The sequence below is a fragment of the Cibotium barometz genome, chromosome 20 (assembly GCF_041138505.1).
Source record: "Cibotium barometz isolate CiBa-2024 chromosome 20, ASM4113850v1, whole genome shotgun sequence".
Lineage (NCBI taxonomy): Eukaryota > Viridiplantae > Streptophyta > Polypodiopsida > Cyatheales > Cibotiaceae > Cibotium > Cibotium barometz.
The window spans coordinates 19097951-19125644 of NC_141065.1; the positions used below are offsets into that span (position 1 = coordinate 19097951).

The following is a 27694-nucleotide window of genomic DNA, read 5'->3' on the forward strand; positions in this document are numbered from 1 at the left end:
GAAACCCCAGAATCAGTTGGATCTAAAGTTTAATTCCTTTTGGATTCGAATTATAAATAAAGTGGTCTTTTCACCCGAGATTCTTTTGAGCGTCTTGGTTAAGTTGGAAAAAGGGACTTGACAAAGAATTTTCATATTGACAAAATCATGGATTGAGATCATCGTGGTAGAAATGTTAACTCCCGACTCGATGAGGAAGAGCTTGATGACGATGTGCACAAGGCTCTCCACAACTCCCAACCGGAACCCTTTTCATGAGAAGGAAACTTGGAAGTAGCAATTGAAGATTGGATCAAAGTAATGGAAGATGTGACGGAGTATAATGAGACAGGAGCAAGATGGCCCGCTAGACTAAAAATTACTCAAACAACCAGGGTAGCTTGGAGGAAGCATTGTGAAACAAATCACTTGGACCGGAAAAAGTGAAATTTTTACCATATTAGATACTTGGATAATGCGGGGAAGCTATGGCAAAATTTTTAGAAGTTGAATTTTATGCATAATAAATTTTTATGCTAAAAGTGAAATTTTGAGCATTCTCATTTAATAGAAAATGCGGGGAAGCTATGGCAAAAAAATTATCATTAGAAAATTTAAATTTATGCATAATAAGTTTTATGTTAAAAGAGGAGTTTTGAGCATTATTCATTTGCCAAAAAAATAAAGAAGGTTATGCACAAATTTTTCTAGATTCATTCAATTTATGGGAATTATGGAAAGATTCACTTAAATTTTTCCTTTCATCAAAAGTGGACTTTTGAGTATATTATATTTTAGAAATTACGAGAAGGTTATGTACAATTCTTCTCTTATTTTCAAATGGGATTGTGAATATAATTCATTTAGATAAAAATGAATTAGTCTGTGTGCATAAATATTTTATGTTGAAAGAGGAATTATGGTGGGTATAATTGATTTTGTTAATCCCATAAGGATGTATGCATAAATCTTTTATCCAAAAAGAGGAATATTGAGCATATTTTATATTGGGAAAATTGAGAAAGGAATGTGAAAATATTCATAGGAATGCATCGAGAAAACATGGATAAATTTCTAATCAAAAAGAGGAATCACAAACATATTTAACTTTTGGAATTATGAAGTATACGTCTAGATTCTCAAAAAATAGAATCTTTAGTACGTTCTAAATGGGAAAAAGGTGAGTGGAAACTCTTACCAGCATTATTGGTTAAATCAAGAATTCTACCATAATCAGATTTAATAATTTATGGACAAGGAAATTACATAAAGGCTTTCTACAATGATTAAAGAATTGGTTGACACTGACTAAAATAAACCTGATTTTAAAAAAATCTAATCCAACCCGTATTCCGTCTCTTGGTTAGTTTTTTGATGGGAAAAGGACTTCCCAAGAAAAAACCAGAAACATGCTTAGTTGGATGAATGTAAATACTTGTGACTAACTTATTCCAAGATTCCTTGGGAAAGGAATCTGGAATTCTTGAGAGGATCAAGGATCCAAAAGTGAATGGAAATTCAAACTTAAATGAATTAAGACGAGAAAAAAGTTTGTCTTTAACTAAGCCAAGTAATGGCCGAGACTTAGAAAGTTTTGTTGGTATGAAAAGTAGAGTAGCTGTACTCTTAACCTGGTTGATTATGGGACAAAAATTCTGATAACTAGATCAAGGAAATTTGATATTCAAACCTGATTTGCTCAAAGCGAAAAGAGACCATCTTGTTTGTGGAAATCCGAATAAGATGTGGAATAATGTGAAATGTTGTAAAATAATGTGGAATGATGAGAAATGATGTGGAATGATGAGAAATGATGTGAAATGATGAGGAATGATGTGGAATGATGTTAATTGACGTGGAATGATATGGAAAGATGGAAATTTTGCTTGGAAACTTTATTTGCATATGAAACCTGTTTTTTAAAGATTGTTTTTACGTCAAGAATGCTAGGGGAAGCATTTTGACTATCTTATGGAAAGAGATCCTGGACCTAAGTGGAAAGTGTTGCAATAGCCAGACGGAGAGTCAAAGAAGGACATCTCGCGTGGCAAGGTCGGCTAAGGTCTTGACCAACCTCAGTTCGGTTAAAATGGTGAGCTTCCGGTACAGTGGATGAGGGGCAAAGGAAGTGGCCTATGAGTGAAGCGCTAGGTCACCTGCGAAGGATCCTAGAGGGTGCTGACCATACGGTGCTCGGGCTCTAGGTCACCCAGGATACCCACACCTACATCGAGGAAGAAATGGAACATTGAGTTGGAGGATGTTTTCTGAACACGAGCATGGATCTAGTCGGTTGACCTTGCTAGTCTTCAACGGATGAGTCCATGGTGCCTTTTGGGTAAACTGGATCTCGTTGGTTGATCTAGCTGATCTTCAACGGAGAGTCCTTATGGATTTTATGGATAAAAGAGATCATACTCCTGGGTACTATGAGTTAGAAACCATGAAATGGCCCCTGAGTGAAGTACTAGGTGAACCTAGAGGGATTGACTTTTTGTAAGTGGGTTTTTAAGTTGAAACGAAAGCCAGATGATGGCAGTGTTGATCGCTATAAGGCTACACTTGTTGCAGAGGGTTATGCTCAAGAAAAGGGCATTGATTTTGATGAGACCTTTGCTCCCACTTGTCGTATGACTACCATTCATAGCATTTGTGCATTGGCAGTTCATAATGGTTGGAATGTACATCAGTTGGACATAAAGACTGCGTTCTTGAATGGAGATTTGCATGAGGAGGTGTATGTATCGTAGCCTCGTGGTTTTGTTCAAAGAGGGCAGGAAAACAAAGTGTGCAGGTTGAAAAAGGCTTTGTATGGTTTAAAGCAAGCTCCACGGGCTTGGTATTATTGGAAGAGAGGGAGAGACAGAGAAAGAGTGGAGCAAAAAAACCTTGAGCCTACAAGCTCACCTTCACCTTCTAATACTTTCACACTCACACACATAAAAGAGACCTACTCTCTTAATATCTAGCTGTGATCGGCTTATTAACTACGGCACACATGTCCAGCTGTATTTAGCTATAGAGCTGGTGTCGGTCATGATCACACAACATATAGAAGGAACACACGGGAACTGAGCTTGACTTCTAACACTCCCCCTCAAGCTCAAACCATTTGCAACACTCCAAGTAGCTGTTGAAAATAGATGAACTTATCTTTACCAAGTGATTTGGTAAAGATGTCCGCTACTTGGTCTTCAGTCTTCACATGTAGCAAGTCAATCTGCTCTGCAAGTACCATTTCTCTGATGAAATGGTAATGAACCTCAATGTGTTTCGAGCGTGCATGGTAGACAGGATTGCTTGCAAGCATAACACTACTCAGATTGTGACAATACAGCTTCACTTTGCTATCCAAGTAAATCCCAAAATCATTCAGCAGCTTTTGTAACCAAATAGCTTCACATGCTGCTAAAGCAGCACCACGATACTCTGCTTCTATACTTGACAATGCAACTATAGGCTGTTTCTTACTCTGCCAACTGATCATGCTGCTGCCCAATCCAAATGCATAGCCACTGGTTGACCTTTTGTCATAAGCACAACCAGCCCAGTCATCATCAGTATACCCTATCAAGTCAAGGGGTTTCCCATATGCATAAAACAGCCCATAATCTGTCATAGCCTTTACATATCTCATGATTCTCCTGCCAACATCCAAATGCGGCTTGCGAGGGTTCTGCATGAACTGACTAATTAGCCCCACAGCATAACTCAAGTCAGGACGTGTAATAGTAAGGTAAATCAAGCTGCCCACCATCTGATGATACATGGTTACATTCTCTATTTCAGCCCCAACATCAATCTACAGCTTGACATTTTGCTCTCGGGGTGTATCCATAGTAGCCTTGCATTCAGCCATACCATACTTCTGTAACATGTCATGAGCATACTGCTTCTGTAGCAACCATATGCCTTGAGTTGACGACACTACCTCAATTCCCAGAAAATATTTCAACTCACCAAGATCTTTGACTTTGAATTCAGCCTGCAAACATGATTTAATTTCAGCAATCCTGCTTTCATCATCTCCAATAATGACTAAGTCATCGACATAGACAACTAGAAATACATAGCCATGATCTGTCTTCTTCACAAACAAACTGTGATCTGCATCACCCAACTTAAACCCATGTTGCTATAAATGTTGGGTTAGCATCTCTTTCAGTATTTTGTTTGATTAGTGTTAATTCTCCTAGGCCTTTATCTTCAACTATATCATACTGAAGTAAAGAGAGTGTTAGTAATGCATTACTTTGGGGTGGTTTGGCTTCTTGGCTTGGTTTATCAGGACATTTTGCAGCCACATGTCCTTTCTTTCCACATTGGAAACATTTACCCCAACTCACTGTCCAAGCTATCACTGCTGGATGACTCATAACATGCAGGTAAGTGGTCCTGTTACATCTTCAAACATTTTTTCTTTTCCCTTATCCAATCTCCCCCTCACTGACATGTTCGTGTCAGTGGACGTAGGAGTGCGATTCCGCAATCTGCCAGACCAAAGACTCACTGTAGATGATACATCATCTGGCTGACCACTCATGGATGTACTAACTCTGCAGGGGTATTTTCAGCATTACTTGTGCTGGCTGATCCATCAGTAGACACAACAACAACTGGATTCCCATACCAAGAAGCTAACTCATCAAAAACAACATCTCTGCTTATCAGTGTCTCATGTGTAGATGGCACATAGCATTTATAAGCTTTTCTCTCCTGTGCATAACCCAAAAACACGCTCTTTACTGCCTTAGGATCCAATTTCTTTCTCTTTTCATCTGGTATATGCACATACGCAATGCTGCCAAAAACTTTCAAGTACCGAATGTCAGGTGTATGACCATACAACCTCTCATAAGGTGTAACATCATGAATCCCTGCTGTAGGGGTTCGATTCAGCACATAGACAGCAGTCATCACTGCTTCAGCCCAGTAAGCATTAGGTAGACATTTTTCATTCAGCATAGCTCTAGCTGACTCCATCAGTACCCTGTTTTTCCTCTCTGCAACACCGTTCTGCTGCGGTGTACAGATGCAAGTGAGCTGCCTTCTTATCCCATACTTTGCAAGATATCTATCAAACTCCTTAGAGACATATTCTTTGCCTCCATCTGACCTAAGACAAGATACGTAGCATCCCAACTCATTTTCAGCATGCTTTTTGAAGTCTCTGAAGACATCAAACACATCATCTTTATGTTTCAGTATGTACAGCCAAGTGTACCTGTTGCTGAAATCATCAATGAAAGATACATAGTAACGAGCTCCTCCAAACGAAGCATTATGCGACGGACCCCAAACATCAGAGTGCACCAACTGTAAGAGTCTCGAGCTATTCTTTACATGCTTCATGAAGGGAAATCTTGCCTACTTTCCAAACTAACATGTAGGAGACATACATGACCAAAGTCATTATACTTGAATTTAGGCAATCCAAGTACCACTTCCTTCTGTTGCATAGATTTCAGCTTTTGTACATTAACATGGCCAATCCTCTTTTGCCAAATCTCAACATCCCGAATAGCACCCTCATCATGTGCAAACATGGCTGCCTTAAGCTCAGGAATGGACGCATCCAAGGTGAACATCCTGCCATCCCTTTTGCCTCTAGCAATTAATTTGCAGCCATTACCGTATTCTTCAATAAAGCAACCATCTTTATTGAATCTCACCTGCAGATTTTGTTCAGCCATCTGGTCCCATAGACAAAAGATATTGACGGTACATACAGTACATCATGCAGGCTTTTCTTCTTGCCATTAGGCATCATCAATGGAACAATTCCTGTGTGCTGTATATCATGCTGGGTATCATCCCTAGTACACACATAACCATGTGAACCTGCAACCAACTCATCAAACCACTCTCCATGGGGTGTCATGTGATTAGAAGCCCCAGAGTCAATGTACCATCTCTCATCTCTACTCTGTCTAGGTGCATTCTTGGACACATGCTGCATGGCAAACAATCTGTCATCCTGCTCATCATGATGAGTACCACTAGAATATGCATAGTGTCCATGTTGTTTGCCCTTTGTCTTCATATCTCTTTGCTTCTTGAAACAATCCTTTTCTATGTGTCCATATTTACCACAGTAATGACAGTCTTTGTCCCTGTTAGATTGATCATTTGACTGCCATGATGCACCACCTCTGCCACGTGGTGATCTCCCCCTGCCTCTAAAGCCCCCAGATCCACGCTGGCCCTGTGTATTTGTATCACGCCAATTACTCTGTTGTTGCTGTCCACCCACCATAGGTGTTTCGAGTATCACCACGACCTCGAAACGAACCACGGCCTCTGTCGCCTCTACCACGCTGGCTAGAGTACAAAACAGTGTCTCTACTCTAAGAAGCACTAGAACTTGTATTCAATCCAAGCTTTACTTCCTCATGCAACAACAAAGCAACTAGCTCATCCCAGTCAGGGGTTTCAACTCTAACAGAAATAGATGTATTGAATGCTTTGTATTCCTTGCCAAGTCCATTCAGTGTGACAGCAATCATATCATCTTCAGATACCTGTGATCCAATGGTGGCAAGCTGGCCTGCTATGGTCTTAACCTCTGTCGTATAAACCTGGATGCTTCTGCCACTTCTAGACATGTTGAACTGTTGTTTCAATTGAATCTTCCTTGCATGTGTTACATTTCCATAGTTCTTCATGAGTATGTCCCAAGCATCCTTTGGGGACTCACATCCAGTGATTTGTATTGCCATAGCATCAGATATACATAAAGAAAACCAGTGTTGTAGCACTTTGCATGCTCTCTCTGTCCACTGCTTATATAAGCTCTTCTCTGATCTTGTGTCGGTCTTCAGGTTCAACTTCATCACCTATACATAAATCCTGATATCCTTTGCCAACCAAAAAATTCTTTATCCTGAACTTCCACAAGGCAAAATTCTTGTTATCCAACTTCTCTCCAACGATCTGTGTAATATTGTCGGTGCCCTGTGCATTAGCCATGGTTCAGTAGACTATGTCTGTCAAATGCCTGCTGACTTCCTGCAAGCCACCAATGATGTGGCTACTGCTGCCATTCTTGAGAGTTCTACGCCTACCATCAATGGTAAGGACTATTTCAATATCTTTGTACTCACAAAAGGACCGCCGATGGTGATGAAGGCGGCAAGCATCAACTCATAGTAGGCACTGTCTCCGACAGAAAGCTCTACGTTCTGCTGAAGGCTCAGGTCGATGGCAAAGTATATGCTGTCCTTTGATGTTTACGGCAGTTTTGGACTGTTCACTGGTCTGCACTTTCCTAGTATGCAGCCAATGTGTTGTTCTCTCCACACGAAATGCACACAGGCAGTGTGCTGTTCTGCCGTAGCCACGAGCTCTGTGCTTTTCAACACTCCTTAGCAGAATTCCCACGCAGACAACTCGTGTGTTAAAACTGCAAGCATTGCTCCAAACTGATGACAACCAAGCACTCTAATGTGCTCAATGAAGCTCCTGTATCCTCCCAAACAAGCTACAAAACAAAGCTTGAGCAACAACAAGCTTAATCAATCAACGCATACCTTACACGATGCAATATCGAGAGTCTTCACTTCAAAAGCTTCAGTGCTTTTGTTCTTCAGCGCCTCCTGCTTCCAGAGAGCCCACCTAACCGAGCTCTGATACCATATTGGAAGAGAGGGAGAGATAGAGAAAGAGTGGAGCAGAAAAACCTTGAGCCTACAGGCTCACCTTCACCTTCTAATACTTTCACACTCACACACACATAAAAGAGACCTTCTAATACTTTCACACACATAAAAGAGACCTTCTAATACTTTCACACACATAAAAGAGACCTACTCTCATAATATCTAGCTGTGACCGGCTTATTAACTACGGCACACATGTCCAGCTGTATCTAGCTATAGCTGGTGTCGGTCATGATCACACAACATATAGAAGGAACACACGGGAACTGAGCTTGACTTCTAATAGGTATGAAAAAATACATGCATATTTGACTGCACATGGTTTTTAGAATAGTCCAACAGAAAGCACTTTGTATGTTAAATGTGTGGATAATGTACATCTAATCATTGCTCTCTATGTCGATGACATGCTGCTCATAGGACCAAATGAAATCATATTACTGATTTTAAGGCTGATTTGAATGCCTCTTTTGAGATGTCATATTTGAGGCATTTGCATCATTATTTGGGGATACAATTTAAGCAGTGTGATGGAGGTATTGCTTTGTGTCAGACAGTATATATTGAGACATTGTTGTGGAGATTTGGCCTTGAAGACTGCAAGCCTATTGCTACTCCAATGGAGACAGGTTTGAAGTTGAGTCTTCATGATGCTGGAGATCACTTTGATGTCACACTCTATCAGACAGCTGTTGGTTGCCTCATTTATGTATGCATTACGAGGCCGGACATTCAGTTTGCAGTCTCACAGGTGAGCAGGTTTATGCATAGCCCAAGGTCTCAGCATTGGAAGGTAGTTAAACGCATCTTTCGCTACTTGAGTGGCACCATATATCTTGGGTTATTTTATCCCAAGGGGAGGATTGTTGCCGCCAGATTTACATGCTTTTTCAGACTCAGATTGGGCTGGTTACTATGACACAAGAGTGTCCACAAGTGGTTTTTGTTTCATGCTCGGTAGCTCATGCATATCTTGGTTGAGCAAGAAGCAACCTACTGTGGCCACTTCTAGTTGTTTGTGAAGCTGAGTACAGGGTAGCTTTCACAGCTACGGTTGAGTGTGTGTGGCTCAGACAGCTTATGGGGTGACTTGGGTGTTGGACAGGAGTCTGCCACCTCTATCTACACTGACAGTCAGAGCGCATTGGCATGAACCTAGAGGGATTGACCAGGTGTGGTGGACGATCTGGTTGCCGATGATGCCATAGGTACGCGGAGGAAGGTATGAATGGAATTTGGATTTTATTGTTGGAAATTGAAAAAGTTGAACTTGGACCCTGGAACTGGAATACTCAGGATTATGATGGAAACACTGTGGTTTTATTACAATTTTGTCTTGAAAATAGTTGAATCTGAGAAAAAGGCAATTTCATATTGGGTGTGTAAGTGGTGTGTCTATTTAATATTTTTGCACGAGTGCCGGCTAGGGGGCCTAAGAACTCTTTTCCCTGGTACCCGGGACAAAACAAAACCAAATTTTTATAAAGAGGGATCCAACACCAATACAGTGGTTGGGGCGGTTGGCTAACCCATGGGCCGGCTGAATCAGTGGATTCTTACAATAAAGTTCAATTCTGTTCAAAGTTACGATAGTTGAAGTAATTCACGAGATAATTCTTGTTCTATGGGAAAGAAGCAACGGCTGTGCCTCACTTGAGGGGAAAAAAACATTGATCTCTATGAACCAAGTCCAAGTTCCTCCTTTGATTCGGCCATATGACCCGCGGGTTTGGTCGAAATATAAAGGATAAATAAGGCTCTTAACTACGTTAGAAAGATTCGAAAAGAAATTCCTAGGAGGAATCGCCTATGTTTTTCCAGCAAGAAGAATTTTTCCAGGATCGGTTTTGGAAAGAACTGAGGGATTAGTCTCTTGCCCGGATATTCGTGGGCGAGGCCCCGAGTAGTCACTCTATCCTTCATAGTCGTTATTTTGCTGCCTATCTTTCAGTTAAACTACAGGGTAGGGGTTTTACAGGACCTAATCTGGTGTTCTCTCGCGCCTGTGCTTTTCTGTTGTTGGCACACTTCCTGAGGTCTCGCATGTTTTCCCATTTCAATGGTATCAGAGCCACCAAGCTACATTCCGTCCGTAAAAATTTGTGAGTGGGCCACTCAGACGGCTCAGGACCAATAGGTCCATGTGTTCAAGCACTTAGAGCAGCATTGGCACGACATCCAAGGATCCACCTTGCATGAACGTTAAACCAAGCATCAGCCCACCGAACCAAGGGACACTGGTCAGAGCACACGACCCAGCCCAACGGCATAACAGACATATCGTCTGCCGTGACGACAACAGCAACCAGCTCGACAAGCCGGCAACAACAAACTAACCCATGTCGACCGTCGGATGGCAACGATAACGGCTCACCAAATGACGACACGGCCGTCACAGACGATTAGCGACATTTCTTTAAGTAAATCTCTCTCTCTCTAAAAAATTAGTCATCTTTATGGCTAAATCTTTAGCAAAAGAATGCTTCTCAATGATAATCTCTTATTTCAAAACTAAACTCTAGGCGTAGAAATAAGACGCATTACTGTAAAACAATGCAAAGTCCTAAGTGCCTTGAAGGAAAGGAAAGACACGTTTCACTATTTGCCAATGCCGAGTGCCGGGGCAATGCATAAATCTGCTCAATTGTGACATTGCATTAATATTAAATGTCAAGACGGGTAGTACATAGATATATAAAGCATCCAAAAATTTTCTGATAAGTGGAAGCATCAAAAGGCTCGGAAGAATCCTCAAGAGACAGGCATAGGCTTAGTTCCACAGGGCTAGAAACAAGTTTACAATGTGTCATTTAAAACCGTTCTAAGAGCTGCTGAATGTATCTTCTCTGAGATAACATGATGCCCCCCTCAGCTGGTATAAACTGGATAGCCAAATAGTAATGCAATAGCCTCAAATAGTAATGCAATACCCAAATAGTAATGCAATAGCCCCATGTTAGAAACATCAAATGCATGTTGTAAGTCAGCTAATGAAAGCTTAAATGTGCCCCTCATTAGGGCCAGTCAGGGAGTAGATCAGCCACGTAAAGGTTCAGGATCATGAGATTATCCCCTTGTTTCTAAACATAGAGGGTACTCTTAGTCAGAGTATTCTGAAATAGACAAGAGAGCAAGTATGCATGAATCTTCTGCAAGCTCATGGAGATTGTTTCAGGCCATAGAGTGCTTTACGCAATCGGCATACCTTATGCTATGCATGTTTCTAAACAAAGCCACGAGGTTGAGAAACATAAACCTCTTCATGTAAATTACCATTTAGAAAAGTAGTTTTGACATCCAACTAATGTACATTCCAACCTTTATGTGCAGCCAATGCAACCAGAGTATGGATGGTCATTATACGTGAAGTAGGTACAAAAGTCTCATCATAGTCAATGCCTTCTCTCTAGGCATACCCTTTGGTGACTAAACAAACCTTTTAATGATCAATGAAGCCATCAAGCTGTCGCATCAGTTTATACACCCACTTTGTGCCGATAGCACACTTACCGGTGTGGACGGCAAGTCACATAACTCCCATGTAGCAGTTTTTTCAATGGAGTCCAACTCCAAACACATGGATGAAACCCAATTGTCATCCTCCAATGCATCAAAATGAGAAAGTGGTTCCTCATTACATGTGGTAGCAACAAAAAGGCTATGTCAAGAAAATGAGATGCTTGTTGAGAGGTAGCTCGTGTCTGACTTGGCATAAGTGGAGTCAGCTTGCTGTCACACAAGGTGGAAAGGAGCTAGTGGCAAAACTCTTTGTGAGTCACGGTTAGCTGCAACCTCTTCAACTTTAAATGCATCACCCAAGGCATCCGGATCAAAGTGTGGCTGATCTAGAGAAATATAGGGAAATGTTAGATTTTTTAATTTGTTGATTGTCAGTAGAGCAGCAAACACAGAAGGTTGATTTGGAGCTAAAGTGGGCTTAGCTGACTTAGCACCTGTACCAAATAATGGCAGCAATGTATCAAAAATGTATGGGGCATTAATTGATGGCTGTAGTTGACATGAAAGCATAGGTTGGGATGCATATTCATCAAATATGACATCTCTGGATGCAACATGCTTCCGGGTGGAAGGAACATACAGCCTGTATCCCTTGCTTTCACTGCTATACTCCACAAAAATACATTTCATTGCCTTTCCTTCAAGTTTATGTCTGTGTTGTGCTAGTACATGCACGTAAGCCAAACATCCAAAAACACGCATATGAGTGACTACTGTCATTCCAAGCCTCATAACATGTCATAGACTTCAATGCTTTAATCGAATAGTGGTTCATCACATAATTGGCACACATAACCACTTCAAGCCAAAATCTAGATGGCAAATCCTTGCTTTTAAACATACATCTTGCCATTTCCATGAGTGTACAATTACGGCACTCAACCACACCATTTTGCTATGGTGTATATGGAGTAGTACACTAATGAGTAATACCAGTTGACTGCAGAAAAGCTATAAACTCATGTGATAGATATCCCCCCCCATTGAAATATAATGTTAGGAGCTTATGGCTGCAAGCATTTTTAGCCATAGGGAGAAATTAATGGAAAGCTAAAAAGGCATCCGATTTGGCTTTCAGACCATACACCCAACAGAAACGGATGTACTCTCATCAATGAAAGTCATAAAGTACAAATGTCCTACAAAAGATGATGCCCTCATAGGGCCACATAAATCGCTATGTACCAGCTGCAATGGCTGAGTAGCTCGCACAGTGCCATCTTTTGGAAAGTATAGATGTGCATCTTTCCCAATATACATCCCTCGCCTACATGCTTGTGTGGGAGCTGCATAGGTGGCAACTCCTAAACCATATACTAACATTGTAACCACATAAGAGAAGGGAAGTTAAGGTGTCCAAAACAAGCATGCCATAGCTCAATATCACACATAACTTGTGATGTGGAAGCAATCATAGCATAAACATGAGGATCACTACTTTTGTCATACATGTCAAGCCTATAATGGCCATTGTGCAATGTACCAGAAAGCAGAAGCACATCGGAATTAGTTCTATCATAAATGAAGCAACAATGATAAGAAAACTAGATTTTGAGACCAGATTTTGCAAGTGCTGAGACAAAATAAGATTCTTGTGAATGCCACACTGCCAATGCCTTTAATGGCATAAGATGCATTATTAGCACACAAAACTGTACCACCTATGGAGATTTGGAGAATCTCTCAAGGTGGCAAATAGCTTTTTGCACGAAGTGATGTGCTTTGTAGCACTTGAATCAAACCAATCAACATCCGATAATGACAAAGAAGAAGCAGACAAATTACTATATGTGACTGTTAAGGCACAATGATCATATGCAAGATTTGCTTCCTCGGCATTGCCAAACAAGTCACTAGTGTTTCCAGACATTATACACAATAGATTAATGTGCAAACTGAAGTATATATAACATAGGCAGTAGCTGCACATAACTTAGAGTATACCTCAAATGTCTGTTCAATGCATGTGCAAACTCACCATACCATCAATCTGCAAGTTGGAATCTACAATAGGCAAAATCGAAGAACGCTGAATCTCTAGGTCAGAATCTTCTCACATGGAATCAACAGGTCAGAAGCTCGTGGCATCAATAGGTCAAAAAGCTGATGTGGCATCAGCAGGTTGAAAGGTGAGGTGGCATCAGCAAGTCGGAAGCTGATGTGGCATCAGAAAGCCGAAAGCTCACATGGAATCAATAGGTCCGAAGCTAACGTGGAATCAGTAGGTCGAAAGCTGAAGGTAGAGTTGTCATGTCAGAATCAACTGACGGACGGACATGGAACCAGCTGATGATGTGGAACCGGCTCTGATGAACGAACATGGAACCAACTGACGACGAACGAATGTAGAACCAGCTACCGGACGAATGTGAAAGAAACCAACTGACAAACGGATGTAGAATCAGCTGCCAGACGAATGTGAAACCAACAATTGCCGGACAGATGTAGAACTAGCTGACAAATGGATGTAGAATCTGATGGACGGATGTAGAATCAGCTAATGGACGAATGTAGAACCAGCTTATGGACGGACGTAGAATCAGCTAATGGACGAATGTAGAACCAGCTTATGGACGGACGTGGAACTATGTGATGGATGGGCACAAAATAGCTGACGGATGGAATTTGAATTAGTTGATAGACAGAGACAAATGTTGAATCAACTAACGGATGGACGTGGAATTAGTTGACTGAATCAGCTGATTGAATTAGATGACTGAATCACTTAATGGAATCAATTGACTGAATCAGTTGATGGAAGCTAAAACCTAAATGCCGAATGCTAAAGGCTGCATGTCGAATGTCAAATGTCGAATGCCGAATGCCAACGCTGAATGCCAAATGCCGAATGTTGAATGCTGAGTGCCAAAGAGAAAGGCGGAACACGAAAAGCCAACTGCTAAATGCAGAAAGTTGAACGCTTTGGGCCGTCGACCCTTGGGTAAACTCGACTAAGAAATTAAACCCAGCCAACTACTGAATGCGAAAAGCTGAAGGCTAAAAGCTAACTATTAAATGCAGAAAGCTTGAAGCCGAATGGCTGAATGTGGAAAGCTGACGGGTGCAAAAGTCCAATGTAGTAAGCTGAAAGCCAAAGGCTGAATAGTTGACTGGGCACAACCACCGACAGATGCAACTGAATGGCTGACCAAGCAAAACCGACAGACACAGTTGAATGGCTGACCGAGCAAAATCAATGGGCACAAAAGTCTTATGCCAAAAGTTGAAAGACAGTACTCATACAGCAAACGGCAATAGCAAAACCAACAGAAATCGGCGGACACGGAAGTCTGATGATGAAAGCTTCTTACTTAGACTGAGTGTAGTGTGAGGGCATGCCCAATATGTACAATAGCATAAATGAATGACACCAATGTACAAAAGAAGGCAAAAACCCTAAAACTATGTAAAGTGCAAGATGCAAGAATGTATGACAGCACAACTAGTGCCACCAGTAATGTATAGAAGGAGGTGAAAACCCTAGATCTATGAGAAGTGCGAGAGTGTACCCAAGATGTACGACACTGTAAAATAATGATACTATTGAACCTTTGCTTTGCCACTTCAAAGAATAAAGGCATGGAGCTATTAGCTCTGAAACCAAGCTCTAAAGCCAAGCTCTTTGGGTAAGCTCTGATACCAATGTTGGATGAGGGAGCAAATGCTCTGCACACGCACGCACGCACGCACGCAACATAGTCACACACAGTCATATCAAGCTTAGAGAGCAGTCACACACAGTCATATCGAGCTTAGAGAGCACTCACACACACACACAGTCGTATCGAGCTTAGAGAGCAGTCACACACACAGTCGTATCGAGCTTAGAGAGCAGTCACACACAGAGTCATATCGAGCTTAGAAAGCTCAACAGTCCCACACACAGTCGTTATCGAGCTCAACAATCACACACACAATCGTATCAAGCTCAAAGAGCGAAAGAGATGAGATGTGATAGCTGGAAGTACTTGATACAATTATAATGAATGTGGAGAGTACAAAGTACTAGTAGCCCTAGCTGTAAGAAACTAGGGTTGGCCACTCAAGGCATGGAGTGACAACTTGGGTGTGGGTCACCATCCTAACATCTCAAGAGGGAGAAGTCCACCATGGAAGCTTAGATCTCCAAAGAGTAAGTATACTCATGAAAATGAATATGATCAAAAGGGGTAAAATGCCCATGAGCCCTATACCTAATATAGCACAAGGCCCCCCAAAAGTACACATGTAAATGAACCGGAGCCCAAGTGCCTAGGCCGCATTCCCCATGTGCATGTGCAACGAAATCTACTTCATTACAAACCATCCCCTCCTACAATGATTTCATCCTCAAAATTGAAGGGTGGTCATGCCCAAAGAAAAGACATACAAGTGGCTATATACAAAATCCAAAAATCACATCCATGACTGAATGTCGATGTAGCAGAAGACCCACCGCGTGGATTGAAAGGAAATCCGAGGCATGCAAAATCCAAGGCAATCGTCCCACGATAATCTAGTGCAAGTGGAGAGGATAAGGAACCACTGTCCGTGAGTGATGACGAAGCTAGTCGAGTATTCTCCAGGATTAAAAGGACATGTATGGTATACATCCTCAATTGTCGAAGCTAAGATGGTAGTAGCTCCTTTTTAAATGACTGTTTTATGTCAAGAATGCTGGGGAAGCATTTTGACCATCTTGTGAATGAGGTCATGGAGATCAAAAGGAAAGCTCGACTCCAAAGAAACAGTAGCTCCAAAGCTCGACTCCAAAGAAATAGTAGCTCCAAGGTTGAAAGGAAAACTCATAATCCTCACGATCACAATGTAAATTTGGCATGAAAGGTATCCACCGAAAAAGCTCAAAACTCCTGGCTAGAATGTCAAATGGTCCTGACATAAAAGAGCCATCATGTAGAGGCCAAGACTGAGATATGTCGTAGGTGCATCTGAATGTCGAGCCACATATCCAAAAACTATGTTCCTCAAGTGGCAAATAATGCATCCAAAGGAAAATGTCTTGGTTCCAAAGAACATAGGCTCGCATCGGCGTCCATAGGAGCTAAAAGAATGTATCTTAAGGTCGTTATCATGCGAGGGTAAGAGTGATTCTCTGCTGCACAGTAATCTTCTTCTTGCAATCTTTCTCCAAGAATTCAAATATTTGGCAATCTAAGGTTTGATCTTGAAGAAACAGGGGTTTTAAGGATTGATATTTGAAACTGTAGGCTCTCTAATCAAGATAATGTAAGAAAATCCTTCAATATTGGTTAAAACATAACAAAGAATCTGGTTTCAGTTGGCCAAATGATTGAGCAGGGTTTGTAGGTTCGGTTTAACTCTGATGGTGGCTGTTATGTTGAAGACTTTAAAGACAAGTGCAGGTTGGTTTAACCCTGATGGGGTGGCTGTTATGTTGAAGACTTTAAAGACAAGTGCAGGTTGGTTGCAAAAGGCAACAGAGTGGGCATAATGTTTACATTGAATGTAAACATGCCTGAAGTGAGTGCTGCGATGTTTGCAAATGGTCCAGGAATTGTTGCAGACACAGACATTTGGCATAAAAGAATTGGACATGTGAATGTGCAGAGAATGAAGTCTATGCAGACTAAAGGAATTGTGACAAGGTTGCCAAAGTTTAAAGTTGAAGGTATGCAGAAAATATGTGAAGCATGCCAATTTGGAAAGCAAACAAAGCATGTATTTCCACGTGACAGAAATGTGAGCAGAAATGCACTAGATGTTATGCATTCAGATGTATGGGGTCCTACGAAGACCATGTCTATGGGAGGCTGCAGGTATTATGTGACATTTATTGATGACCACACAAGGAAAGTGTGGGTATACTTCATGAAGGAGAAGGGTGAGGTGTTCACTCATTTTCAGAATTTTAGAGTTATGGTTGAAAAGCAAACAGGGAAATATGTAAAGTGCCTAAGGTCAGATGGAGGGGGAGAGTACTTCTCCAATGAGTTCTCTGAATTTTTAAAGAAAAATGGTATTCGGAGACAGTTTACATGTAGATACACTCTGCAGCAAAATGGAGTTGCTGAGTGGAAAAACAGGCACATTGCTGAGATTGCACGAGCATTGATGGGAGAGAAGAATATGCCACATAGCTATTGGGCTGAGGTTGTTTCTACAGCAGGAGGATTTTCGGCCTCTCACCTTGTGTGTTCTCTTTTAGGGTTTTGTGAGTGTGTGTGTGCTTGCAAGAGCTCAAGCTCTCTTCCCCCCTGCATCTTTTCACCCTAGGGCTGACGTGGCTTTTAGGGTTTTGTGAGTGTGTGTGTGCTTGCAAGAGCTCAAGCTCTCTTCCCCCCTGCATCTTTTCACCCTAGGGCTGACGTGGCTAATACACTAGAGTGTGTTCACATGGGGAAAAAACTCGTGTCAGTATAGGGTAAAAAGTGCCCATGTGTAGGGCTATTCACACAAGGACTTCCGAGGCTAATAGAGGGAAATTCTCCATTAGGCTATCCAACATTCTTGATTAACAAGGAGGTAAGATAAGGTTTATTATCTTATTCCTATGGCTTAAAAATTAAAAAATAGTTAAAGAAAATACACGAGAACAAACGATAAGAGAGAGAGAGAGAGAGAGAGAGAGAGAGAGAGAGAGAGAGAGAGAGAGAGAGAGAGAGTGGGGGTGGTTGGGGAAGAGACCAAGAGAGGGAGAGAGAGAGAGAGAGAGAGAGAGAGAGAGAGAGAGAGAGAGAGAGTGGGGGTGGTTGGGGAAGAGACCAAGAGAGGGAGAGAGAGAGAGGAAGAGAGAGAGTGGGGGTGGTTGGGGAAGAGACCAAGAGAGGGAGAGAGGGGGGCTGGAGGGAGTGAGAAGAGTTAGAGAGGTTGCTGAGGGGAGCCGAGGGGGTTGATGTGGGGAGAGGGAGAGGTTGCGAGGGAGTGAGAGAGAGCAGGTGAGTGAGAGTCGTAAGAGGAGGGGGGGGGGAGCCATAGAGAAGGGGGTGTGTGTCACACTGACGAGAGGAGAGTGGGGTTTTATATATGCAAGAGGGGGCTAGGGTGTGTGTGAGTGTGAGAGAGGAGTCAAGGGAAGGGGGGGTCTAGTGGTGGTCAGCATCGACGTGCAAGGAGGAGGGGGGTCTAGTATCGGCAGGGTGCTGACCGTCTCCTCCATTATATATATATATTTTGTCTTCTTACTTTAGTTTGTGCTAAATATTTTGAGCATTGGGTTTTATTAATGTGTGTATTTTGTTTATGTTAATTTCTCTCTTCCTTAGTAAATAAATACTCTCGTGTCAGTAAGGCTATTCACACTTGTTTTGATCTTTATCAGACACCTTTTTACTCACATATATACACCTAATATACTTGTAGACAAGTGATTTAATAAATGCTCGTATAAAAATGTGTGCACACTTTTATACGAGCATAAGAGTGTGCGAACACTATTAAAGTTTGCTTATTCGTTCTGCATCATATCATTACATGCATCTCTCTAGATGGAAGTTTTTATATTGACACCTATGGTTCTCGCTATGGCCAAGGCTATATTTTAATTAGCTTATATTGAAAGGGGTGTAGGCACTTGATTTGCCTAATTGCAATTTACGTAACTATTTCATTGTCCAAAATTTGGAAACTTTTTTGTAGCATGCAATGAGTGCGTGTGGATTTTTAATCTAGTGGATAACCTTGCCTTGAAATATATTGATAAAGTATGGACCCATGAAATACATTACCTTGAAATATATTGATAAAATATGGACCCATGAAGAACATTGCCTTGAAATATATCGATAAGGTATGGACCCATGAAATACATTGCCTTGAAAAATATTGATAAGGTATGGACCCATGAAATGCATTGCCTTGAAATACATTGGACCCATGGAATACATTAGTAAGGTATGGACCTACGAAATACATCGGTAAGGTATGGACCTACGAAATACATCGGTAAGGTATGGGCCCATGAATGAGATGTGTTTTTCTACCTTGAACTCTCTTATACTTATTCCTTTGATATATCTTCGTATGAGCTTCTGCTACATTGTAAGACAATCTATAAAGACATGACAACAATAATAAGGAGGGAAGGGTGTTGAAACCTATCTTCCCCTCAAACAAGTTCATAGTATTAACTCAAATTGTTTTTGGGATGGTGGAATAGGTAAGAGTCGAGTCCTTCCCCCCTTCTGCGCTATGGGTGGTGCTTGATAATAAATAGCTTTGATATGTGGCAATAATACTTCCCCTCAAACAAATTCATAGTATTAACTCAAATTGTTTTTGGGTTGGTGCGAGGTAAGAGTCCTTCCCCTTTGGCTCTATGGGTGGTGCTTGATAATAGGTGGTAAATGCTTTGATACTTGGTAATAACACTTCACTTCATCATGACCTCATGATGCTCGTATATGAGGTTTCATAGATGGTATTCTAGCTTATCAATAGATGTATGTATGTATGTATGCATGCATGCATGCATGCATGCTTGTATGTATTGATATAAGTGGTATTATTCTCTCTCTCTCTCTCTCTCTCTCTCTCTCTCTCTCTCATACACATGCATGCATGCACGCGCATGTGTGCGTGCACACACACACACACACACACACACACACACACACACACACACACTTCTTTGCATCTGTGTCTGCATGCATGTGCATGCTCGTGCAGGTATACTCACATACACACAAATTTTAATACATCTTACGTTTTTGGCTCAACTGTAAAGGCGGGACATAATGAAATTCCCTTGGGTCTTTCAGGGAAGACCCCTTTAATAGATAAGAAAAGCACTTGCTTTTTTTCCCTCCTCTCTCAGTGTGTCTTTCTCTCTAATAAATTAAGGCAAGCCTATGGTGGAATCTTCACTTATTTCTCTCTTTTTGCTCTCAACCTTAAAAACTCCAAGTAAGCACTAATACATACCCACAACGTTCTTCTAAGTGCGCAATAATTAATGAGCGTGTGAGTGTGTATTCTCAAAACGTTTCACTAAGGTTTTCCATAGAATTTTCCATCATGTTTTATGGGATAAAGTTCCTTAATTAGCAACATTTGACAAACTACATTTCCTTAATTAGCAACCTCTGCCTCATGAATACGTAACCCCCTCTCTCTATCTTGTGACTGCTTCGCTGCTCTGCAGGTGATGCGCTCAGGCTCGCTACCCTGCAAGTTCATCCTGGCTGATGTGCCCACTTCAAAAATAGGCACTCAGCCCTCTCTCTCACATGCACCTTGCCCTCCCGCTCCCTCCCTTTTTCTTCGATGTAGAGACTCGTCCCCTCTATTGAGTCCTGCTCAAGCTCTAGGGTTCTCTCCCCTCTAGTCAGTCCTGCTCATGCATGTTGTGTACATGTTTTCCTCTTGAAAGAGGGCATGGCTTCTTTTGTTGTTTCCTCTGTGGAAGAGAAGAGGTACGAGCACCTATTTGCCGTGTCACATGGCCTGCACATGGCCGGCTCTTTATAGCAGGCATAGCAATAGAAGTACCTGCAATTGAGACCTTCATTGTATTAATTAATGCCCGCTGCGGAGCGGGCATTAATTAATACACCATCAATAAAACTCTGAATATACACCATCGGGCGGTAGCTCAGTCGCTAAGGCGTTTCGTTGTCAAAACCCAGGTCATGGGTTCGAACCCTGCTGGCTACCCCGATTGATGCCTTGCCCTTGTGTAAGCCTTGCCCCTGGTTTGTGGGATAAGGGGGGTCCCATGGGTACTAAGCCCGCTTCTAACGCCAAACTAAAAAAAAAAAAACTCCAAGTAAGCACTAAAATGGGGAAATGTGTGTTCATTTTCAAATAATATTTTTTTTTTTTGGGTGTGTGTGTGTGGGGTAATGAGAGATTTTTATTTGTACCAACCAGTGTCCTTACAGATGAGAGCTGTAAGTAGTCTTACATCATCATCCTGTTCTTCTCGCACCTTCCATTCTCTCTCTTGTCTCTGTGTTGTGATAAGGGTTTCAACTCATGGGTGATCTTCGCCTTGTGAACTCTTGCTCCTGCTACTTGTCTGGCGCTATCTTGCCCCCATTCTCCGCAAGCTCTCACAAGGTAAGAACACCCTCGAAACCTCCATTGTTTTATCTGCGCACTCAAAAAGAAGAAGAAAGTACTTCACTTTTCTGTTTTTGAATATGGCAACTGTATTTTTTTCTGCTTTCTTCTGCTCTTTTTCTCCCTTCGCGAGGGCTGCCCTTGCAGGAGGGTGCTCGTCTCCAAGCCAGAGTTCTTCCCCCTCGCCCTTTGATGCAGCATATCGGCTGAAATTATGATGCGCCTGTAGAAGCGAGATTGTGCATCCTGTGGCCGGCCCTTCAACTTTTCAGGGGATGGTAAGGATGCCGTTCTGCACTTGAGCTCTGAGAGCCGGCGTTATGCCATCCATAGTATGACCTTTATGCCATCCATAGCAACAGAACCAGCGTCCAGCATCCTTACCATAGCTTGTCACGGTCGCTGGTTGAACACTTGCTTGCCTGCAGGTCAAAATCCACTGCGAGACATACCGTACATTCCGATGCTGCTGATGTGTTGAATGGAGCGGCTGCCTCCAATCAAACAGGAGGTGGCTGACATGGTGGCCTGGCGTCATTGTCATCGGGTGCAGTCTGCTAGTGTCTTCCTGGCTATGCCTGTGGCTGCATGGGCATCTTTGTGCCCGTTGCCTTTCTCTTCATGTAGCTCATGAAGGTGTACGAACGTGGGTTTATTATTGAATGTAAGCTTGTCACATTTCTACACAGGGTGGCGACCGGACCATCTTTTTGAAAGAGCAACAGCAAACTGGAACAAGCAGGCCTTGTTTTAGACCCTGCAGAAGCCTTTCTATCAGCTCTCATTTATGGAAGAAGATCCAATGGAAGGCTTTCCTAGATGACCAAACACTTCCCTTCAGCCTGCATACCTGTGAGCACGACCCTGCCCTTTTGGAAGAAGAAAAACTCAATGTTTTTGACAGGCTTGCTCTTGCCTGGAGAATTTTGTTCCCGAAGAGGAAGAAGGTTGTCTCGCCAGCAGAAATAGCCAAGCAGAGGCTCAAAATGATCCTCATATCTGACCGTTGCTCTGTCAACAACATTGCCAAGAGGAAGATTGTGAACAACATCGTGGATGCCCTTGCAGAATTTGTGGAGATCGAGTCTCAGGATAGGGTCCGCCTGAAGGTGTCTGCAGATCCTGAACTTGGGACAGTATACTCAGTGAGTGTTCCTGTGCGGCGGGTGAGGCCGGAGTTCCAAGGCAATGAAAACGATGTGTGGGATGATGAGTGCAGAGAAGGTGAAACAGCGTCGGAGTTGGAAGAGAAGTTCGAGTTTCCTGAGGTTCAGGATGTTCAAGGGTCGGCAATGGGCTTGGTAAAGACTCAGGACGGGGAAGTGTGCAGCAGCTCCTTTAAGGTGCGGGATGTTGAAGGATGATTCACATTGTTGGCCCTCTTTCAGACGGGGCAGGTTCCAGTCCTAAGCTGTTTGTATGGTTATTGGATGCAACATGGCATGGGCTTCAAAGCCCACAATGTTGTCGCGAACATCTTCCCAAGTCAGGCTCTGCTCCAAAATGTCCACATTCCCAGGCCAAGCGTCCATGTGCTCTGTCCTGAGATCATTGTATCCTCGGGAATGCCGTTTTCACCTTATGCATGGTTGCTCCTTTCTATATATTTTTCACTGGAGAATGTATCGCATTGGCTTGTTTCAGTTGCACTGCTTGATTCTTTCTTGCTGATTACATGCAATGGTCTGCTTGGTGACATGTCTCATAGCATTTCACTTGCGTGGTTTAATTGTGTTTAGCAATGCACTGGTGGACTTTGAAATCAACGGTCTGCTAGGCGACATAACTCAGCATTTTTCTTGTGTGGTTTGCTTTTGTTTAGTGATTTATCATATTTTCTTAGGATTGCTTTACACTTGTCAGTGGATGAAGTTTCCAGGTGTCATGATAAACTCTGATTCGTCGGAAAGGGAAGAGCATCTTCATCCAGTATGATATTGTGCCATGTCACTGCTAGGAACAACAACAATGCGTCCCGCCTAGACACCACAGACAATGTGAGGACACCTAGAAAAAAGTTGAAATTGCAGAACCAATAGGAATCAAACTTATATGATAGTGTCCATCCAAAGCTGACAAGCTAACCAGGAGGCCTACCACTTGCTTGTGATAAAAGGTTAGCCAAGCAAAGCTTTAAACTATTCTCCGTCCGCCCCTTTGTGAACACCAAGTGTTGGACCATGCATTGTGGGAGGGAAAACCGGCATGAACGTTTGATCATTTCTCTCACTCTGTTTGTAGGGGCCTAGGGTGCTTGCACTTTGTGCATGGGCAGGATTGTGGACACGTAGAACACTTGTGGCTTTCTAGAGATGGAAGAAGAGTGTGGTGGAATCACACATGCATTACACACGAGTCCTAAACTAGTGCTATGTATTATGTACAAGAAATAAGTAATATAACTGAAATTCAAGTACAAGATGTGGTTGAGAATGAAGACGTCAAATCAGAGCCCTATGATATTGGACACTCTTGGCTAGCACCTCACCTACATAGAAACACTCTTTGAAGTCCAAAACACTGAGGAAAGGAGATGAATATGATGATTTGGCTATCCGTGTATATATGCACCAATGCTCCTTGTCGGTTGATAGTATTGTTGTCCCCGCCACTTATATCCGATTGCCACATCATCACCACCACATTAACATTGCCACGTGACAATGCCATGTATCCTTTATGTTGTCCAACTTTGCCTGTTGACTACTATCTGATGTCTAGTTGTGCCTTGCATACTCGCAGGTGTGTCACATTCTCCTCTACTTGCATCATATTTGTCCTCAATTGCATGGCCTCTCGATAAGCTCTCAACGATGGGGAAACTCGTTCGCGAATTGATCCTCATCTAACTAGACTACCTGTTGGATTGGGTAGCCCTTGAACTTGAGGAGGTATTGGAGTTGCTATCGACGAGAATCCTGTAGAGCTTGGGTTATCGGGTTAATAGCCAAACGAACATATACAACCTCAAGTGATGGAACCTTTGGTTCTTCAGTGATCCAACCACAAAGTCCATAGAAGTCTCCTCCATGGTAACTCTAGAACTGGTAATGGGTGAAGCTTACCGGTAACTTTCTTGGTGTCTAGCTTTGACTTCTGACAGACTTGGCAGAATCGTATGTATTGATGAACATCTTGCTTCATGCAAGGCCAAAAGAAAAGACCGGATAGCTTATCCAATGTCGGGCTCTCTCCACGGTGTCTTGAAATGGGAACATCATGTGCCTTGCGTAGAAGCACTTGGTGGAAATCACCACCCTTGATGACACAAAGTCTATCCTTGCAGTACAACCATCCATCTTGAATGGTGTATTTTGAAGCAATGCTACGCACACATTTTCTCCAAGGTTTCTTGAATTTTGGGTTCTTAGCATTGCCTTCATTAGCATGAAATAATCACTATGGCAACTTTCCACAGTGTGCATCGGATGTTGCCTTAGGTCAGCTACCACATTCTCCTTTCCAAGTAAGTAATCAATTTGAAAGGTAAATTGAGAGAGAAAATATTCCTTAATCATGGATTAACATCATTTGATGCATAAAAGGGTGTCTAGGAATAACATCGTCCTTCCAAAGTTGACAATAGTAAAGGTATGCCCATAGGCTAGGTCACACGACATTACTTCCACTTCCTTTAGGATTGCTATAGATGTCATCTTCTAATTTGAGGACAACCTTTGAAGGTTTTAGGGGCTTGCTTCCCCATCTTCGCCATATGTTTTTGGTGGCTATGCTCACTCCTACTCCCCCATTATAGATGTGGTCATGCCCTCCAATTTGATTGGGATGGTGGCATTCATATCGTCGCCTTCGAAGTACTTACCCACTACACTAACAGATACGTCTTTGTATATCTTTAGTGGGTTTTCCTCGATTTCTTCATCAGTCGTACTTCTGTTGATTTTTTTATATGTTGGTGGACTTCATTCTAGGCTTCTAGTTTCACTTTTAGAGACACTGGCGAGGAGAGAAGTCCTGTTGTGATTGTGTCAATAAATATCTGAGAGATTGGTGATCCGTACGGGTCCGAAACTCCAAACCAATCAAATAGTGGGGCCACTTTTGAAGGCCGTGCACCTCTACAAGGAGAATAACGTAACTCAAGACCACAGAGCTTTTGGGTCTCATAGGCAATTGGGTGCCCATGCTACTGCAACACTGCTCCAAGGCCTTCTCCACTAGCGTCGTAGAAAACCGTGAAGGGCTCATCCAAATTCGGTAACCACAGAACGGGAGAAGATGACATAACTACTTTGAGCTTCTTAAAATAGGCATGCTAAATCGGAGTCCAACAAAATATCTGATCATCCTTTGTAGCATCTGACAAAGGATTGGTCTCCTTGGCATAATGCTCCACAAAACGTTGATAAAAGATTGTAAGGATGCGAAAGAAATCTAGAGCTCGTGTACATTTTTTTGATATGGGCCACAAAAGAGTGACCTCAATCTTCTTTGGATCCGTCGAGATTCCATCCTTGAAGATGACATGTCCCAAAGAAGAAATTTTGACCATGAAAAACTCCGTCTTTGGAGGGTGAAGTTGCAAATTATGGGCCCGCAAGGCCGTCTCCACATGCTTTCCATGCTTATCTTTAGTCTTGCTAAAGATCAAGATTTCATCCAAAAAGACAATGATGAATATCCCAAGGAAAGGTTGGAAGATTTGGGACATCATCTTGTTGAAGGTAGTTGGGGCATTCGTTAACCCAAATGGCATCACAAGAAACTTGAACAAACTGAACAAAGCCTGGAAAGCCGTCTTCTGAATATCATCCGGATGTTTGCGAACTTGATGGTATAATCACTTCGCCCGTGCTAGCTAATCCAACAATCCATCAATGTGGGGCAATGAAAACTTGTTTTTGATAGTGAGCTTGTTGAGCGCTTGATAGTCCACATAGATGCATACTCCCGTCCTTCTTGACCAAGAGGATCGGAGCTCGGACAAACCAAGCCTTTGGCCAACATTTCCTCGAGTTGTTGCTTGAGCTCTATCATCTCGGGACGACTCATTTGGTATGGGACACAAGACGGGGGCTCTGCACTAGGCATGAGATCAATGTGGTGGTCCTCGGGCCGTGTCGGAGGTAACTCCTCGGGCAAATCGGCATTGAACAAGTGTCCATGCTCGTCCGAAATGCGTTGTCTATCTGCCACCAAATCCTCCGAGGAGTTTGATTGAATAGCCTGAACATATACCATACCCTTGCACACCACCCGTTTCTTGTGAAGGGTAGATATAATTGCAACAACGGGGTGTATGTGAGATGGTAAGGACTCCTTGATCACCACTAAGGAGTGGCCTGAAGTATCTTGGAAAGTCAACCTTTACTCCTTGTGGTAGACCACACTTGCATGATCATATAACCATGGGTGGCTAGAATAATATCCACTTGATTCCAAGGTGTCATCAGAACATGCAACGTTCAGAAACTCCTCAAAGGCCAATGGGGCATCCTCCAAGGTCTCTGTAAGTTTAATTTCTCTCGCTTGCCTCTCATGGCGGTGGCTAGGACTATGCTAGTGGTGTCCAGTGTTGTAGGCAACTTCAACCACTCAACCAAACGGTCTCGAGGCATAAGCGGAGATGAGATTCTTCTAAATCTAATAATGAGGAAGAAGTGCGTAGTCACCGTAGATATTGCTGCGAGCAGAAGAATTGGTCTTCTCCCTGGACCTTGCCTTGCCCTTACCATTCTACGTCTTGGTGTTCTTCAGACAGTCCCTTCCAATATGCTTTGCAGAATCACAATAAAAGCTCTATCCAGCAGCCATCTTGGTGCGACACTCTTCAAGAGTGAGGCGAGTCACCAAGGCTCCCCCACTTGCCTTGTCCTTATCATCCTTGGCTTTGGACTGGCTACCCTTGTCTTTGCCTTTCTGTTGCCCCTATTGTTGAGTCCGAACTTGGAACTCTCTCGCATCTCAAGGGTTGTAGCAAGACGAACCACATCTGAAAGATCATAGGGTAGATGTGCACGAATGTCTGTGTGTGCAAAGATGGTTTCAAACCATCCACAAATGACTCAACCTGCTTCGACGGTCAAATGGTCCTTGGGAGCATGAGCAAAAGCTTCCAAAAACGAGCGAGATAGTTCGTTATCGATTCGCCATGTTTCTACATAAACACTCCCATTGTTTCTTCAATTCACAATGGTAATCTATGGGAACAAATTGCTTTAAGACTGCCTTGGGGCAGTCATCCTAGCAAGTCACTGAGTTGTGGCTAAGGTGGTCTTTCCACCATAAGAGAGCGGCACACCCCTATACACACCAAATGGAGCTGAAAAATATTTGAACCACGTGCTAATGTCAACATGGCAGCCATCTTGCGGGTCCAATACTCGGCTGCTATTTGATGTCCGGTTGTATGCTGCGTACTTGTAGGTGTATCACATGACGGGTTAGGTTGAATGTCACCATGGTGAGCATGCCCCTTGTGTGTAACCAGACTTGGTATCCCATAATACTATGGTCTTGAATTATTATTATTTTGCTTGGTGGCATGGCTTGGTTGT

At 42.6% G+C, this 27694-nt stretch overlaps 1 protein-coding gene and 1 pseudogene across 3 annotated transcripts; one reads left to right on the top strand and one right to left on the bottom strand.

Annotated features, from left to right (window-relative positions):
* Positions 1-3082: 3082 nt before the first annotated feature.
* Positions 3083-3748, bottom strand: LOC147627629 (secreted RxLR effector protein 161 pseudogene; annotated as a pseudogene).
* A 17220-nt stretch (positions 3749-20968) lies between these two features.
* LOC147627630 (uncharacterized) lies at positions 20969-22819 on the top strand. 3 transcript variants are annotated; one of them, XM_086814542.1, is made up of 3 exons: positions 21037-21173; positions 21605-21723; positions 21866-22819. In XM_086814542.1, exons 2-3 carry the CDS (start codon positions 21658-21660, stop codon positions 22538-22540), a joined length of 741 nt encoding a protein of 246 aa, XP_086670668.1. In that variant the 5' UTR covers positions 21037-21173; positions 21605-21657; the 3' UTR covers positions 22541-22819. The 3 variants fall into 3 exon arrangements, with proteins under 3 accessions (XP_086670666.1, XP_086670668.1, XP_086670667.1); XM_086814541.1 differs by lacking the exon at positions 21037-21173 and adding an exon at positions 21251-21454; XM_086814540.1 differs by lacking the exon at positions 21605-21723 and having other exon boundaries at positions 20969-21173.
* Positions 22820-27694: the final 4875 nt, after the last annotated feature.

Excerpts from the sequence above, each read along its gene's own strand:
- LOC147627630 (XM_086814540.1), top strand. The coding sequence starts at position 21,090 with ATGGGTGATCTTCGCCTTGTGAACTCTTGCTCCTGCTACTTGTCTGGC. Across the intron at positions 21,174-21,865 it reads TCTCCGCAAGCTCTCACAAG|GGTGGCGACCGGACCATCTT; the intron begins GTAAGAACACCC and ends ATTTCTACACAG.